Raw genomic sequence first — 18,209 nt, 5'->3', positions numbered from 1 at the left:
TAGGGTGGAACCCTGCACAGTACGGCCCGCACATCATAACTATGCGCGACATAGCCCGCGCATTGCATTCATGCATGATACGACCAAATGTGACGCATGCATATTAACCACAGCTACTCGCGATGCGTCCTTGCGCTTAATGCAATGCAACGATGTGAGCATGCTAACTTCCACTACCACCCGCAGTGCACAAAGCAGCGATGTAGAAAAAACAAAACTGAAGGGATACTGATAGTATACCATCACTCCCCCCAGTTTGGTATGAAATGTGAAAACATGTCATGGCGAACTGTAAATAAGACCACGTCAAAGTGACATCTTGAAACAACTAGTTGGTCGGAACTTGTAGTATACAAGGCATCTCAGACTCGCGAAGTCCAATCTCAGAGTCATATTGAGAATCCTTACCACATATTTGTGAGGGGTATCAAGTAACCATGCACTTACGCAGCGTAATCATGGACATTTATGCATTTGATTGTAATTGCCTATCATCGCGAATTAAGACAATTCACACAATGTGCGCAGAAGTTAACCAAAACTTATGCACAATTTCGGGCGCTGCGTAAAATAAACCAATATTTTAACAAAAAGCCCGTGTGCGAGTCCGCACGAAAAAAGTTTATACTCATAAGTTACAGCATCATTTGCTCTGTCACGTACTAGGGGTGCACTTAGTTGTGTGGTAAAGCAATGCTAACTAAAAACAAACCAATGTTTTTATACTTAAGAGTTTCCCCAAGTAAACCAATACATAGGATAATTTAATATGCACAAGCAAACCAATGCTCGTATTTTAAGTCGACTTGGCAGCCTTTTAGTCTGCGTGGCGCTTGGCTAGGGGAAACCCAATTCCCTTCACCTGCCGTTATATTCTAGCCTTGTAACCAAACAGGCTTCTGCCGCACGGGGGCTAGAGGACACCCCTTAAGTAGGCAGGAACCGCACAATAAACTATTGATAAAATATGTGCGAGAGATTTATTGGCATTTGAAAGTTATTATATCCGCGACGCGTTTTATCTTGCCATGAACAATAGAGTTTTGAGGATAACAGAATTCCACTCTTCGGTTCGTAAACCGTAGACAATTCTAGCGGGATTGTGAGTAATGTGGGGTTTAAGGATCTTAGAATTTAACTCTCCGGTCCGGCTACCGTGAATAACCCAGATCAATATGATGATATCGATGGGGTGGTTAAATGTTAAGTCCACCATCGATAACGTTCTTTGATCGATGGCCCCGTGAAGGTTGTAGGTTACCGTCGCGAGAGACTCTCCTGTTAACCTTAACCACGAATGATGATGATGATGGTCTACGTAACTCGACTATCGATTCGATAGAGTATGATCTACGTAATATTGCATCCTCCGTCGAATGATTGCAACCATGTAACAAACCGGGAAAAACCCGTATAGGAAGTAGGCAATCAAGAAGACAATTGTAGGCAAGGAAGTAGGCAAGAAGCCATATGAAGAAGAGGTGTATCGTGGTTGTAAAGAACATAAGCTAATAATTTGGGTGATCAAGTCCAACTAGCTATATATTACATCTCTTTAATGTCGTCGCATGCCAAATAAGATGCGGCCATGGATTTATGCGGAGCCACCATGGTCTTATGCAATGTGCGTAATGCACAAATGAACTACATCGCCACGGGCTTACGCGGAGCCGCCTTGGCGCAAAGTGAAGTGTGTGCAACACATACGCAGCGTGTTGCGTGTTGCACATCGTATGAATAAACCGCGGCCATGGACTTACGCAGAGCCGCCATGGCGCAAAGCAAAATGCGTAAAGGTACTTCCGGCTTAGGGTCTTTGCTAAAAGAAACAAACCTTCCCTATCAGTTGAAGCCATATATCCTGGTAGCCCCCATTTCAATACTACTAAGTATTTAGTGGTGTTGAAATCCAACATTAAGTTGGCACAACTTTCAAGGGTGATACATAAACGCGCATAGAAATTCTAATAGAAAAGAACTGCAAAAAGCATTACATAAAGAACTACGCTCGAATGGGCGCGCAAAAGGGGCATAGAGAAGACCGCGCATTGCGTTGTGCAAAAGAGCCTGCACAAATAATCGCTCAAAGACCTATGCAAGGTGCGTGAAGTAAAACTGCGGCCATGGGCTTATGCGAGGCCACCATGGCGCAATGTGCGCGGATCACAGAAACTGCGGTCATGGACTTACGAGGAGCCGCCATGACGCTAAGAAAAGTGTGCAATGTGTTGTGTGTTGCAACTCTCACGAACAAATTGCAGCCATGGGCTTATGCGGAGCCGCTGAGGTGCAATGTATGGTTGATCTAAGTATGTACAACGTACAATAGAGTCGCGAGAAGCGCGAATGGTGCTATGCGGGATTAATGCCATAAATGACAACGCGTAAAAGTAGTATGGAAAGATACCGTGTATTGTTGAAGCGTGTTGCGGAATATTTGCGTCACAACTCCATGCCTTTACCATAAAGAAGGTAATGAAGTGCGTCAGTTCCGACAAACTAGTATAGTCAACGACGACACAACGAAACATGAAACGGGAGCGACCCGGTGTTATATAGAGGCATAATGATGCTCCTCCTAAAAGGGAGATATTCCTAAGAACACATATTGTGCAACTGGCCACCAAAAATAAGTTGTACGGCCGCACATGACAATGGAACACATCTTTCCCACTACTAACCTAGCACAATGCTAGCCCCCATTTCAATATTACGAAAGTATTTTGTGGTGTTGAAATCCAACATTAAGTTGACACCACCTTTAGGGGCAATAAACGCGTATGGAGTTTAAATAGGAATCAAAATACTACAATTTACCATTGTAGATAGATGGGAGTGTACTAATGACCGCGTAATGCGATGCCCAAAGAATTGTGCAAAGAACCACGAATGTTAATGCGCAAAGAAACGTGTAAAGCACTATGCAAATGAGTGTGCAAAGAACTGCATAGAGTGCCACACCTATAATCTGCGACATACCGTACCTACACGCAAAGGTTGCAAAGGACTGCGCAAATCAGTTGTGAAGGCTGCTACAAATCAGCAGTGAACTGATGCGAAGCAGCCGCGGAATGTACTGCAAATTAGCCGCCAAGAGCCATGCAAATTAGCCGGGAATGCTTCTGCAAATCGCTGCATGGAGTATTGCAATAAACTGCGGTCATGCCCTTACGCGAAGTCGCAATGACGCAAATGCAACGTGTACGTAACACATAATAAGTGAGACACATTGTACCTTGCGTAACATATTGCTCGCTATAACTAGCCCTCATACCAATATTAATTATAAAGTATGAATGTTCTATCAGAAGGAGGTATGAGATGATATATATTATTTTGACATATATATCATGTGTATGTTAGACGCAAAATTTTAGGCGTAACCGTGTGTCTTCCCACTAAAATAGCATGCGGTTTTTCAAATCTTTCCCAATATCACGCAAACGCGTCCGAAATACAATCCTGATAAATATTATCAGTTTCGACGTGTATTATAATGGGATGAAAATGAATTATGTACAAATCAATTAAATGATCGAATAAGCCGCAACTAGCCATGACGGCTACTACACTCAAGAACCACCGACTTCCCAAACAAATCATTGGATCACCAACATAGTGCAGTAATTCATTTGTTTCAATAAATCCTGAATTGACGGAGTTCAAACCATCGATGATATGTTGAACTCTCCATCTAACTACGCAAAGGGTCGCGCCAATGGAGGCATAAAACTGCATGGCCGCGCAACGAGCGCACAAAGAGCTGCACATATGCCGGGCAACGGGCGCGCAAAGGGCTGCGCAAATGCCGCGCAGAGGGTCGCAAAAACTGCGATCAGGCATAATGATGATAGCCAATTGAACATGCACGTGCCACAAGGACACAATTTGGGTCCGTTAGATTGTCATGGTAATCCTACCATTAGCTATTAATGAATGATAATCATGACCATATAGTCCAATATACATGTAGTACAAGTAAAATGGCTACCTTCACAAATCCACAATAACGTCAGATTCTCTGATTATAATAACATTTTAAATGTGTGGATTGTCTCTAATTTTCCTTCATAAAATGAAATCCAAATATAATTATATTTAAAATATATTTGTTTCCGAATATAGATTACACGTCGAGAAATATCACCAACAAACCCCAATCTTGACAACATTGCCAACCCATTGAATAATTTTAAATAATTCCAATTTAAATTTAAATTGATAAAAAATCACTTAACAAATCTAGATAGTTAAGCAAATCAATCAATAAAGTGATCCCGTTAAAAACGTACATTAGTTAAGTAATAGTATCAAAAAAGATATGTGGGTTGTTTGCGAAAATCATGTGATATTCCGATCTCTTTGGCAGTTGTACCTTCATATATATTGTACTTTTCAACAAGAAAATATGAGAACCGACTTACGTTGATATATTCCTCTAGAGATTTGTGAATCCCAAAATAACAAGAAAACCAAACTAGAGAAATAGCACCCCCAAGTTATATTTGATTTTTAGTGTCAACAACAAAGTTACTAATGTTATTATCAGAAGCGAAAATATTAACGGCATGCTTCTTTATACGGAAGGGATTGGAGCGGAATTTAATTCATTCGATGTCAACTTATTTGACATATATATCAAGAACATGCAAGTCAAAACCAAAAAATTTCTTTTAGTTATCCGCACGCCAAAATCACTTGGGAAAAAATTATATATTTAGTTGATGTGTATCCTTTGTTTGAAAAGTCAACATAAATATTTTTGTTGTTTCTGTGTTTCGTACATACCCAGAAGAATAAAGAAGATATGCTTCCGTTTACTTTAGAATTTTTTCCAAACTCTAAAATCATGACACTGTACATTGTATTTCCATAAAAGAAAACAACTTTTGATCTGCTAATGCAAAGTATGCGATAACAAAAATAGAGAACTTACAAATATGAGTTAGAACTGACTCATTAATTCACTCGATGATAAGAACACAAAACATGTTGTCTCGACTCTCAATGAAAGCACCACTTGATCAAGCATATTTCCGCCTAGGGCTAGAAACATACTTGAGTGCAATAGAGGGGGTTTTATTAGATTCAGCGACGTTAGCCTCCGGTCCGGATACCGTGATAACCCTAGCCGAGATGATGATCTCGGGAGGGTGGCCAAGGGCTGACCGCCGGCCAATGGATGGTGCTCCGATTGGCGGCGAGGGAAAAACCCTAGAGAGAATTGTCTATCCTAAATGCTTAGATTACCCCTCTATTTATAAGAGGGAATTAGGGTTTAGGAGGAAGACTTGACCGCGGCCCATGGACCAAGTCCAATTACTCGGCCCGATGGGCTCCGCACATCATCAAACATTAAAAAAAAAGAGAGCAAGATTTGATGAAGGAACATGCCAAGTTACAAGTACAAAGTACAAAACAAACTAAATTCACATAATCAAGAATGAAAACAAGTAGGATCAATTTACAGATTGTTAAATGTATCAACCTGCAAACTGCAAAGCAACCCTTAGTTCGATTTAAAACTGAAAGTGATAATGCTATAAGGAATTCATTCATAGAAGCATCTCTTACAGCAATTGTAAACGTAAAGAGAGTTGAATAAGTGTCATATATTGGTTTCAATTTATGCTTAAGATAAAGATAACTAATTAGATAGTTGAACTCAATTGTGAAAAAACAAAAAACTGGAAAATTCTGATATAGCCAGCTTGCAGAAGCTTGTGTTCTGATTTAGAAGCGGTAATAGAAAAACAGAATTTTCGAACCCCAAATGGCGCAGTCAAAGTGTAACTTTTTTCTCGTTTTTGTGAAATTAGAAACATTTCCTGTGGACAATGGACGGTCCAGATTCATCATATTCAGCCTTTGCGATCCACATCTGCAAATAGTGACATCCAGTAAGCATTATATTACACATCCAAATCAAATTATATATGTAGAACATTTTTCATGAAAATATAAAAAAAAAAGTCATTTTTAAGATGCATGTAAGGTGGCACAGGCAGTCTTAGCCTACTTACTTGTGATCAGGTTAATTCAAAGTAGTTTATTTCTAATGTGTCAAAGGGATAAACTAAGAAAAGTTGGCTTACAAGGAATTGGGTCAAATTGGTTGAAACGGGCATACTTATGCCCAAATAGTAATTTTGACCCATTACCCAATTGAGCAAAATAAAAAGAGAATTAAGAGAAACAACCCACCTGCTGGAAGGTACTGAGAGATGCCAAAATGGACCCTCCGATCCACACACTGTACTTCCTTTCAGGTGGAGCTACGACCTTAATCTTCATGCTGCTCGGGGCTAATGCAGTAATTTCCTTGCTCATTCGATCAGCAATACCAGGAAACATGGTGGTCCCACCACTAAGAACAATGTTTCCGTACAAATCCTTCCTAATATCCACGTCACATTTCATGATGGAGTTATAAGTTGTCTCGTGAATTCCTGCAGCTTCCATCCCGATCATCGACGGCTGGAAAAGTACTTCGGGACACCTGAACCGCTCAGCTCCGATAGTGATCACCTGACCATCAGGTAACTCGAAGCTTTTTTCAACCGAAGAGCTAGTTTTGGAAGTTTCTAGTTCCTGTTCAAAATCAAGAGCAATGTATGCCAACTTTTCTTTCATGTCTCGAACAATTTCTCGTTCAGCGGTTGTCGTGAAAGAGTAACCTCTCTCGGTAAGAATTTTCATCAACGCATCTGTGAGGTCACGACCTGCAAGGTCGAGACGCAGAATGGCGTGTGGGAGTGCGTACCCCTCGTAAATTGGAACCGTGTGACTCACACCATCTCCAGAGTCAAGAACAATACCTGCAAAAAACGATGGAAAACTAAGTGTCGTTTGTTTTCTAAGATGTTTTTGTTTTTTAGATCTGCACACCATATTTGTAGAAAAGATATGGTCTGAAGGTCTGTATGCTTGTATGCTGAATGGTGAAGACAATTTGTTTTTATGTCTGCAAAATAACTTAATTCTGTCTGCAACACTAAGAAACATATATCTATGTCTGCGAGTTTGTAGGCATAATACATTAATTTATCTTATGTCTTCGGAAAAACAAACAGTCTGTAGTACAAATGTTTGCGAGCACGCATACATAAGACATAATAAGATCTTCAGACTAAAAAACAAACGACACGTAAATGGTTAACCTCAAAAATGAAAAATGACGAAGAAACTTACCAGTTGTACGACCACTGGCATACAATGAGAGGACGGCCTGAATAGCAACATACATAGCAGGAGAATTAAACGTCTCAAACATAATTTGAGTCATTTTTTCACGATTGGCTTTTGGATTAAGCGGTGCTTCTGTAAGGAGAACCGGGTGCTCTTCTGGAGCCACACGAAGTTCATTGTAGAAGGTGTGATGCCATATCTTTTCCATGTCGTCCCAGTTATTCACAATACCGTGTTCGATTGGGTATTTCAAAGTTAAAATACCACGTTTCGATTGAGCTTCGTCACCAACATATGCATCCTTTTGTCCCATACCAACCATCACTCCAGTGTGACGTGGACGTCCAACAATGCTAGGAAAAACTGCTCTCGGGGCATCGTCTCCAGCAAATCCAGCCTTAAAGTTAAAATTGAAAGAAAATTAGACATATAAATTGTTTTGAACAGATATAAAACAATTTTGTTCCAAAATACAGTTTTGACTTGAATACCTTGACCATTCCAGTTCCATTATCGCACACGAGAGGCTGAATATCTTCTCCGTCGGCCATTTTCTAGAACCTGTAACAACATAGGAACATTATTATATCTGTGGTTATCATTATTCAAATAATCATGAACATTGATATATTCGATAATGTATAAAACATACTATACATAATACATAACATCAAGGGTCACTAAAACAGGCATCTTAATGTTTCTAATGTGCAGCTGAAAAATATTATGTTTGATCATCCAATTAAACTTATTATGATCCGATGAAAGGAAATCGTTAACCTATTGAATGTAGCTAAAGTTGCAAATACAGTCTAAATGATGATCAATGTATTATAAACAATCATGATTTTCGATAACATTTAACATTACATGAATAAAATCATTGAATAAAGAAGGAAGATGATAAAATGATGAACAAATGTGAGTGACTTACCTGATAAAACTGGATTCTGAAAAATGTTTGTAAATCGAGAGAGATTAAAACAAAAGAATAGGGTAGAACAAGGAGTGATTAATGATAGCAGGGGATTAAATCAATAAACATGTTGATGAACAATGGCCGATTTCTATGATAATCCGTACCTTGGATTGAATGATGTAGCGTTATTTTAGAAGCTTTTGTGAACGCCATTTTTTAATTTCATTATAGTTTGTCCTTTTCAAACGTTCTGTTCTGTTATGGTCATTGTGAATAGGCGGAAATCAATTAAATTTCTATTTTTATCTTTTATTTTTTTTAGAGAATGTTAACATAATCCCCTGACATTTTATGAATTTTTTTGTTAGCTATGTACCGTTAACCATAATTATAAAACATACTACTGTAATATAGATCACACGCTTAATACGAACAGAACTAAACCGCTTGTAACTCTAATGTTTGTCCTTGTGTAACCATCTTTAAAGTATTCATAACCGAATCAAACGATTGTCATGTTAATTTACACCAGACATGTTGCGATGTGTATATGATGACAGACATGTTATTTATGACAAACAAGTGGACGCAACACATGATGACAGAAAAGTTGGTTTTTAAGACGGATTAAAGCTAAATAGCTTTGAAATTTTATCATGAATGAATTTTTTGTGATGTGTTAATCAAAGTCTTGCTTTTGAGTATTACCATTATCGTCGTCTTTATGTTGCATTTATAGATATAGATGAATATGTAGAGACTGTGTTTGCAGTTTTTTTAACGGTGGTTAGGAGTCACTGACTTTGTTTGCAGTTTATATATGTGTCACATTGTAATGTCATCTTGTGTTACCAATTGATGGTGATGGTGATGATGATTTATCGTCGATGCATTAATAATTAATTAGCATAAGTAAGGATACGATACGTAGCTGACATCATCATTACAGTGAGCTAGATTATGAGCATAGTTAAGCAAATGGGTTGATAAAAACTATCATTACAAAAATGTTGATATGATCATTAAAATTTTTTACTTGAGTCTGTTATCTACTTTCTCTAGTTTTGCTAATTATTCCGCCATATGATCTCTACAACAAAATTTCAAACAACACACACATACACATCATCATATATATGTATATATATCAACACAAACAATAACCAATATTCCTAGAAAGAAAATGGGGCTGGGGCCACACTAAACTTGCGATGGTGCTTGTAACTTGCCACTGGACCATCCGCAGGAACATTCGAGCTTAAAAGTTGAATCATGCTACAATCAGGATTAGTTCGCTGTTGCTCACATAGATCTGGTAACGATACGCCTATAATCAATAAACGACAATATAGTTAGTAATAGATCATGTCCTTTTATATAGCTTTGTAACTTTTCTAGATTACCGGATCTATTTTAATTAAATTTTTGTTTTCGTCAAAATAATGTCCATTTTAGCACGTTTATCCACAGAGTAGTTATGAATGTATAAAACAAATCATACCTACACATATAAATATATACAAGTGACAATGTGCCTTGAAAATAAGGTATAAAAATCAATATATACCTTCACCAATGGCTAAATTGAAGTGAAGATCGACGATGTTAGGGCAATGTTGGTAACACGCAGGGGAGCAAAGAGTGACGACTGAGTGTTTATCAAGCAACGCATCGGATGAAATACCTGTAGCATTCCTGTTAACACCGCACGCCCTAACACATTCATTCGTCTCAATGTATCCCGCCATGTTTTCCACCATAACTTCTGATGTTCGACATTGATACGCAACTTTCCCTTTCGTATCTTGAAAATCCTCCAACACACATCTTTTTCCAGATGAAGAAATCGCAAACGAACAGTTGTTGTTAGTCAGATCTTCGCATATAATCGCACCTATTAAGAAATGAATAAGAGTTAATTATGTACAAGTGAAGAGAATGTTACATGAAATAGTGATGTTTATAGTAGAAAAGATGACATACCAAAGGTGGTTCCATGAAAGAATAGAGATGGAAGAAAAAAGAGATGAAGCAAAGAAAACTTCATTGGATTGAATGAAAATGAAATGAATTGAATGGAGAAGAGAAAATGAAATATTTGTGAAGATTAAAGTATTGAGAAAAACGGGGGTTGACAAATTAAGAGCATGTAAATACAAATATAGAAACTTAAGTTAGACCATGTATCAACTTCAAATCTATTATCCACGTGTCCACACTTTTTCCCTTTTATCTTCTAAATAACTTCGAAGACCACTCCCAAACCATCACACAATTTTCATCAAGACAGACTGTCACATCAGTGTTACATCAACATTTCTTCGTCATCAATAATGAATAACAAAAATCACACACTCCTCAAACAGATTGGACACAATGTATTGATTATATAATACAATGTATAAGTATTAATCCAAATGATACAACAAATGCAAGCATGTAACCTTGTGAGTTGTGACAGAAAATGCTTTGAAACTACGGAGAGAAGGGCGAGTCATGAGACATGAATTGCGAAGGACTACCATCCTTGTCATAGATAGCGATGATGATCACGGGCTCAAATAATAAGATGACTTTTTTAGAGAAATGGAGCAAACTAGAGAAATATAAATAGGGGCTGCCATCCATGTCATGGATAATCGCCGAGTTGGCCGAATAATCGCCGAGTTGATCAAGATATATCAAGTTGACTGAGTAATTGTGACGAGTAGGCAAAAACTTGTTGGGATGAATCAAAACCGAGAACTTCGCGAGAACTAGATTTTCCAAGATCTATAACGTTGCTTAAAAATTGCTTAAAAGAAGAGTATAACTAACATTTATCAATATAAGTACATATTGCATAATATTAGTAGATTTGTAAAATCTTGTGTGATAATATCATTGTACTTCTACTAAAACTAAGATGTTAAACAACTGAGAAACAAACTTGTTAAGAAACCAGTATAGTTTTTTTTTTTTTTTTAGCTTTCTCCCAATCCAGAGTCATTAGAGATCTAATGTGTATAAGTGTACAGTACAAGAGTTTATAGATTACACAAGCAACTATTCATCTTCTACTAAACAAGTTAATATCTTATTGCTCGTCCTGCTATACAATGCACCACATGTGCCCAAACTGTAGATTACACTCACTCTTTCAACGGTTGCAGTATGATTTTATTACCTCGGTCAAAACTATAACGTAAGACATCAGATGAAATAATCTACAGCGCCCTGCTAATTCGAACATCTATGATTGGGACGTTGGAAGATACGTCGAGTGCATCTGCTAACGAGAGTCTTCGATTATTCCATGCAGCCTGTGCCCAACTTTTCATTTGCTCCCCTGTAGCTTTACGGTTCTGTTGAACACAGAGTGTTTCAGCATAACCACCTTCACAAATAATCATAATGTTAGTTATATATGTTGTTACTTAGGTTGAATGTAATTACTTGTAGTTGCATATAGTACCCAAGGGTACCTCTTGCAAGGGCAATTATGTCCTTTTTATACACTTTAGCTTCTTCAACTGCTACATCAAATATAAAAATTGATATTATTATTTGATACATCGTCTAAAAGGGTTGCTAAGATCGATACTTTTTTTTAACTCTACCTTCAGTTTCCAACTGAGGAGCTTTTAGTAATTCTAGTGCTCGTCTATATAGTCCCTGCACATATTTAGTACATCAGATGTGCTATCATGAAACTTAAATTAATTTAGTTATCCATTACGTTAATAACTGATTATCTGATTCTCATGATATAATCGTAATCATTACTTTGAAACACCACTTCAGGATGGGCTTCAAGGAACTTAAGATTATCACGTGAAATGTCTAACCTCTTGGACCATTAGGGAACTAGAACGCTCCATTGTTGCTTTGTGCCGAAACATAAGAGCAATGCAAGTTAATATTATCCCAATCTTTGGATGTTTAGAACCTACAAAATACACAATTATTCACCCGAATCGTACATAAACAATCAAGTTGAGGCATCATGTACCAGACGTGACAATATCGGCCCATTTGGATACTAACCAAAACGATCTTCAGTCATTGTTAGTGCCTTAGTCAGGGTCTCTTCTGCATCGCCAAATTTCCTGGAGCACAAAAAGCATGTTATTTAGAGAAACCATATATTTTGACTCAAAACTAAAAACTGAAACGCGAAACTAGAAACGGAAAATGGGTCTTGACCCAACCCGACCCAAAAATTTTAGATGAAAAAATGGGTCTTGACCAACTCAATCCGGGTATCGCCCTAACCCGTTCAACCTATTTGAAAATTGCCCACTTGGACCCATGACCCGTTTCAACCCAAACTCATTTAATCCTTGACCTAACCTGGCCCGTTTTCCAGGTATAATATTGAGTAAGAAAAATTGTAAAATAAGTCTGCAATACTAATAGCATTACCCCATGTGTGACTCAAGTTGTCCTAAAGCACAGGTGGCGGCCAAACGAATGTCCTCCCATGCCATATTACCAGCAGCCAAGTTATACGGATCAGTAAAATTATTAGTTTCGGGTATTTCTTTTATTACTTTCTGATATAATTGCTTTGCAGTTGAGAAATCCCGTGTTGTGTGCAGGAACTCAGCATACGACAAGGCATCATTCCCTGTATTCAACAAAATATATCTTTTCATAAGATAATATACAACTTCCGTTAAAAAAAGGATGTACATGTAAGAATCTAGAAATTTCAGATGCTTGACATTTTTGATGGACAGATTTAAAAATTTATGATTATGCACGTGCATACCCTGTTCATATCGTAGATCTACATATGACAGATTCGGCCCGTTCATATATATGGAACAAGGATTAAAAAATCGCTACTTAGGGAGTACTCGGACGTTGAATAAGTTTGACATTGACCAATTTTGACTGATTTTCCGAGTTTGACCGAGTGCTTGCCGAGTACTCCCCGAGCTGAAAAAACCGAGTACTCGCCGAGTAACTCTGAGTTCTACAACACTGATATAAAAACAATGATTTCAGCTAGCATATCTAGCTAAGCAGTAGGAAAGGTTAAACGGGTCAAAACTTGCCTGACGTTGATTGTATTGCTTACAAATTACAAAAGGTATTATAACCTGCTTTGATTCGTTACCTAATCAGTTCGTTATGACATCACCCATTAACCCCATTACACGAGTTGCAAGAACTTACCAGTGCCCAAGTTATCTTTAACTCCATCAAAACAAGATTGGGCTGCATAAACAACATATACCAACAAAATAAATGCTATCACATAGACAACGATTAGAAATATATATATATTTTTTTGTATGGATAATCAAATGTACATACATGAATCTACATTGCCCCGCACAAGCTCTATCAAGCCTTTCAACGCTCTAGCACGAGCATCTAATGACCCAAATCCAACTCCAAGTTCCAGTTTAATGGCATCTAAATCATTCAAGCAGACATCTGCTATCACTGAAGAAGTATCATCCTATATATGTAACCGCACCCGTATATACACAATAAGTTTATCTATACAATGTAAAAGGAAATTAAAAAAAATGAGCAAACAGAAACCACTAACCTCTTCTAATTCTAAATGAAGTCCTGAAAGTGCTTCGGTAGCCGCCACTAATACAAATTATACAAAAAATCAACAAAAAAATAAAAAAATAATAGTAACTGAAACTCATATCATTTGTTGTATGACATACCATTACTATTAATTTGAAAAATGTATTCAATTACCTCTTAGAGGAAAAGATGAAACTTTCAAGTCGTTAAATGTATTCAGCTTCTCAATAGATTCAACCAACTTTCCTCTGTAAATTAAAATAAAAATAAAAAAAATAAAAATAAAAAAAAAATTTAAAAAAAAAAAAAAAAAAAAAAATCAAGAAGCAACAACACACAATAAACACATTCGGTTGCGTTTGGTTTGCTTCAGGAAATCACTATGGCTATGGAATTGAACATTTACCTTGTATCATTCCCATTCCCAATCCCACACACCAAAACCCTCAATCCAAACACACCCTAATTATTATAAAAGGCATCAATCAATTTGCAGTTAAAAACTAAAAGTAAAATTGAAAATAGAACCTTTCAGTTAAAAGGGTGGAAATTGCAAGAAGAACTAAACCCTTATTATTAGCATCATGTTGATTTGATTCACATTGTTCTAGGACTAATAAACCTTGGCCATATGATTCATCTGCATACAGATACTCGAATATTAATTAAAAATATAAATTAAAATATAAAAGGAGCAACAGGATTAGTTAGTTGGTTACTACCTGATTTGTTAGACCTGGAAAGAGAAAATGCATAATCGATCATTTGAAGAGCAACCGGATTAGGGTTAAACTGGTCATGGTGTTTGTTGGTGGTTGAGAATAATCGGACAGCCGACGGTGAGCGGGAACAACACCTGACTCGTGTTGACAGTTTGGTTACGAGGTTAAACATCGTTGGTTCGTTGGTGTCGGGTCGCAGGTAGCAAACTCAGGTTCGAGGGTTTCAGACTTCAGCACTCAAGTTGCCGATACGGTGCAACTCGAACTAGCTACGACCCGGGTTCACGTGTAATCATCATTTTTATTACTCCGTATTATCTTATTAATATTATTAATATTAATATTAATATTAATATTAATTTATTAATTAACTTGTTTATATTTATATAATATAATTAATAATTAATTAATAAGATATTAATTAAATCGTTTATCAGTTTATAATCCAAAACTTCACGAAATTAATATTTTGACAATTATTTTGAGACGGAGGAAGTAAATAATAATGGAAAATGATTAACAAAATTGTAACACCGGCCATTTTTTTTTATTTTTTATTTTTATTTTTATAACATAGTGGAAGTCTTATTTAGTAAAACCACAACCTAATTACATTAGTACAAAACTCACTTAATTAAGTTTACTTTATCAAACGGTGTTACGTTATTATAGACACGGTTACAAAAGTTCACATCAGAGTTCCAAGTCAAACATGTCTTCTACATCAAAGCCCGATTCCATCAGCAGTAGCTAAACCTGCAGGGGAAGGAATGTGGGGGATTAGCGCACCGCTAAGTGAATGGAATCTATCTACAGATTAAGCTTAAGCAATCCATCATACAACAGTCAACTAACATGCTTACAACCATCAAGCATACAAACAACGACAATATGAGGATCGGCGGCTTGTACGGGCACACGACCTAGCTGATCGGACCAGGATCTACCGATAGTCCTTCCTACCTGTAGCGACCCGACAAAATCGTCATTGACGGCGCCGTCTACTTAGGTCCCGTTACGTGGTCATAAGTCTTTAAAATGACGTTTGACCAAAATATGTCGCATTCATTTCAAATGTAAAAGTGTTTCAAGTTTACAAAGGTACTTCCACGACTAGTTACATTACAATGTTTAACGTACAAATCAAACCTATGCGACACAATTTTGAAAGTAAGCCAAAAGATGCTCCATGTATGCATATATACTCGACATCCAAGCAAGTATCAAAAAGAGTGCGGAAGCATGTATCACATAGCGTTCAAGGACCTGAGAAAACATATAGAAAACTGTCAACGAAAATGTTGGTGAAATCATAGGTGTATTAGTAAACGTTGTATTTGAACCACAAGATTTAATATAGTTGATTATCCAAATCGTTTGCATTCCAAAGTTATTGTTTGTATCGCGAGCACCCAATTATCAAGACTTAAATGTTTTGTACCCTGTTACGTAGTGTTAGAACATACACTATTCTCGAAAATATATTTCATCCGCTAACGGTAGCGAACCGTCCGAATGAGGCTCGCCAAGCCCATGTGATCACATAATATAAGTTCTCGTTTACACCCTGCAAGTGTAACTAATGATAATTGAATTGAGGCTTTTTGTTCAAACTCGCACGTGGAATGTTTGTTTTCGTACTTGTGTTCAAAGTATTAAAAGTATGATACGTATATGTTTCTCATCCCATAGTTTAAAGCGTAAAAGTTGTTGAAAAGGTGGGACTATGATCTCACCTTGAGTGCACGTATGAATAAGTACTTCACAAAGTAACGTGTGCAAGAACGAATGCTAGTCTTGACCTAAACAAGTAGGTCGTATCAATAACGGTAAACACGATTGGTCAAAGATGTTCAATTAGTCCTATGGCTCATTACGACTCGATTATGTAGCATGTGAATCAAATTGTCAAGTTTCATGCAAGATACAAGTATGAAAGCATGTTAGAACGATTGCTCAAACATTTGGTTAAGTTTGATTAAAAGTCAACTTTGGTCGGGTCAAAGTCAACGAAAAAGTCAACACGTTCGGGTCGGGTCTCGAACTATTTTTCTGAGGTTTTTAATCATATATAAGCATGTTAGAACAAGTTACATGTGAATAGGAGGTCCATAGCATAGCAAACATTTTTCGTAAAAGTGTCAAGGTGGACAGATTCTGAACACGCCTATTGTCACGCCGCGACATAGGATGGCCGCGCCGCGGCAATCAACGTGAGCTGATGCCTGGTCAGTTTCAATTGTCCAAGTCCCAAACCAAATTTCATTTAAACACAAAACACAAACTTTAAACTCTTACGACACGTATCTTATATCGTTGGAAAGGTAATTTGACAAGGAACACAACTAAACACGTTTCATCAATCAAAAACATCATTTGCAATAATCGTATTTCCAAATTAAATGATCAATTAATGCTCATCATTAATGCTTCAATTTCATAAATGCACAATTATGATTCGGGAATTAAATGCACACATATGATACACCGTTTCGTAGATAATTACGCATACAATGCAACTAAACACTTACAAACAACATTGCAAAGCATTCAATGCATCAAAAATTCATTTTACTTCTATCAAACCCTAACTCAATATCACAAAAATCAATAATCATGTTAATGAAGCATTCTTGATCAACCTACACATCAAATTGAAGCTAGTGATGCTAGTAACACATTTAATACATACACTTCTAACATCTAACAACATTTAGTCATCCAAAACCCAAGATTTAACACACCTATGTGACAAGTTCATGCTAGTTACTCAAAACAACGAAATCGAACATACAAATCATATATTCATGTTAGACTTGAGCCATAGACACTAATTAACACTTTTGTAAGTTAAAAACATCAAGAACAAAGAATCTAGTGATTTTAGAAAGTTACCCAAACTTGATGAAATCGGTATGGAATCGAAGAAGAAGTTGCAAGGATTCCAAATATGTAATTTGTTTTGCAAAACACTTGCTAGATTGGATTTAGATGATGATTCTTTGTTTGAAAGTTGAGAGAAAAGTTGAAGTAGTAAAAGAGAGAAAGAGGAGAAATGAATGGAGGAGAAGGCTTGTTGACTAGTTGACCTAGTCAAGTCTTTTGCCTCTTGGCAAGTTTAGTCCCTCAAGTTCAACAGCGGTTGCGTGAATTACCTAAGCGAGATATTTTAAAACGCGTATTAACGGAAGATGTTATAATTATACAACGGACTTTAAAATAGTTAAATGGAAAGTAAACGAAAAAAGGCGGGATGTTACATTACCTACTCCTTAAAAGAAATTTCGTCCCGAAGTTTAAGTAGGCGTAGTAGTCGTTGTTTCTTTCTCGAGATCTTGCGTTTCCAAATTCGCGAATAAATGAGGATACTTTCCTTGCATTTGGTATTGTCTTTCCCAAGTAAACTCTGGTCCCTTTTTGGCGTTCCAACGGACCTTAACGATCTGGATTCTACTTTGTTTTAGCTTCTTGACGGAGGTGTCCACAATTTCAACCGGTTCCTCCACAAAATGAAGTTTATCATCAATAGTAAGCTCCTCGAGAGGGATGACGAGTTCGGGTTCGGCAAAACACTTCTTCAAGTTAGATACATGGAAAGTAGGATGAATAGAGCTCAATTGAGGCGAAAGGTCTAAACAATAAGCAACGGTTCCAACACGCACCAAGATTTCGAAAGGACCAATATACCGCTGATTTAGCTTCCCGTGTTTCCCGAAACGGATAACACCTTTCCAAGGCGTGACTTTTAACATTACGCGGTCACCGACTTGAAATTTGAGGTCGTTGCGTCTTTTGTCGGTATATCTCTTTTGATGACTACGAGCCGTCCTGAGCCTATCTCGGAT

The 18,209-nt window shown here is 37.2% G+C and overlaps 3 protein-coding genes across 4 annotated transcripts; all 3 read right to left on the bottom strand.

The window, feature by feature from the left end:
• Nucleotides 1-5,815: 5,815 nt before the first annotated feature.
• On the bottom strand, nt 5,816-7,739 carry LOC139840128 (actin). The gene is made up of 4 exons (XM_071830355.1): nt 7,680-7,739; nt 7,192-7,585; nt 6,205-6,818; nt 5,816-5,881 (listed from the first exon to the last, which is right to left on the bottom strand). The coding sequence occupies exons 1-4, from the start codon at nt 7,737-7,739 to the stop codon at nt 5,816-5,818; spliced, it is 1,134 nt and encodes a 377-aa protein (XP_071686456.1).
• A 1,540-nt stretch (nt 7,740-9,279) lies between these two features.
• On the bottom strand, nt 9,280-10,154 carry LOC139840994 (uncharacterized). The gene is made up of 3 exons (XM_071831231.1): nt 10,091-10,154; nt 9,675-10,001; nt 9,280-9,434 (listed from the first exon to the last, which is right to left on the bottom strand). Exons 1-3 carry the CDS (start codon nt 10,152-10,154, stop codon nt 9,280-9,282), a joined length of 546 nt encoding a protein of 181 aa, XP_071687332.1.
• A 902-nt stretch (nt 10,155-11,056) lies between these two features.
• LOC139841211 (uncharacterized) lies at nt 11,057-14,638 on the bottom strand. 2 transcript variants are annotated; one of them, XM_071831439.1, is made up of 12 exons: nt 14,365-14,638; nt 14,171-14,282; nt 13,817-13,890; nt 13,653-13,699; nt 13,412-13,559; nt 13,271-13,312; nt 12,512-12,716; nt 12,134-12,195; nt 11,935-12,035; nt 11,707-11,761; nt 11,572-11,622; nt 11,057-11,483 (listed from the first exon to the last, which is right to left on the bottom strand). In XM_071831439.1, exons 1-12 carry the CDS (start codon nt 14,534-14,536, stop codon nt 11,314-11,316), a joined length of 1,239 nt encoding a protein of 412 aa, XP_071687540.1. In that variant the 5' UTR covers nt 14,537-14,638; the 3' UTR covers nt 11,057-11,313. The 2 variants fall into 2 exon arrangements, with proteins under 2 accessions (XP_071687540.1, XP_071687541.1); XM_071831440.1 differs by having other exon boundaries at nt 11,058-11,483; nt 11,572-11,619.
• Nucleotides 14,639-18,209: the final 3,571 nt, after the last annotated feature.

The sequence above is a fragment of the Rutidosis leptorrhynchoides genome, chromosome 4 (assembly GCF_046630445.1).
Source record: "Rutidosis leptorrhynchoides isolate AG116_Rl617_1_P2 chromosome 4, CSIRO_AGI_Rlap_v1, whole genome shotgun sequence".
NCBI lineage: Eukaryota > Viridiplantae > Streptophyta > Magnoliopsida > Asterales > Asteraceae > Rutidosis > Rutidosis leptorrhynchoides.
Note: the sequence above shows the minus strand (reverse complement) of the source record. Positions and strands in the feature narration are given on the sequence as shown.

Bases quoted from the DNA above. Each gene is read 5' to 3' on its own strand.
- LOC139841211 (XM_071831439.1), bottom strand. From the start codon at position 14,536: ATGTTTAACCTCGTAACCAAACTGTCAACACGAGTCAGGTGTTGTTCC. The intron at 11,762-11,934 runs GTTAGACATTTC...AAATATGTGCAG, and splicing joins GTTCCCTAATGGTCCAAGAG to GGACTATATAGACGAGCACT. The intron at 11,623-11,706 runs GTAGAGTTAAAA...TATTTGATGTAG, and splicing joins TCCTCAGTTGGAAACTGAAG to CAGTTGAAGAAGCTAAAGTG.
- LOC139840994 (XM_071831231.1), bottom strand. From the start codon at position 10,154: ATGAAGTTTTCTTTGCTTCATCTCTTTTTTCTTCCATCTCTATTCTTT. The intron at 10,002-10,090 runs GTATGTCATCTT...ATTTCTTAATAG, and splicing joins CTTTCATGGAACCACCTTTG to GTGCGATTATATGCGAAGAT. The intron at 9,435-9,674 runs GTATATATTGAT...TATTGATTATAG, and splicing joins CAATTTAGCCATTGGTGAAG to GCGTATCGTTACCAGATCTA.
- LOC139840128 (XM_071830355.1), bottom strand. From the start codon at position 7,739: ATGGCCGACGGAGAAGATATTCAGCCTCTCGTGTGCGATAATGGAACT. The intron at 6,819-7,191 runs GTAAGTTTCTTC...CGTTTTTTGCAG, and splicing joins TGCCAGTGGTCGTACAACTG to GTATTGTTCTTGACTCTGGA. The intron at 5,882-6,204 runs GTGGGTTGTTTC...CACTATTTGCAG, and splicing joins CTCTCAGTACCTTCCAGCAG to ATGTGGATCGCAAAGGCTGA.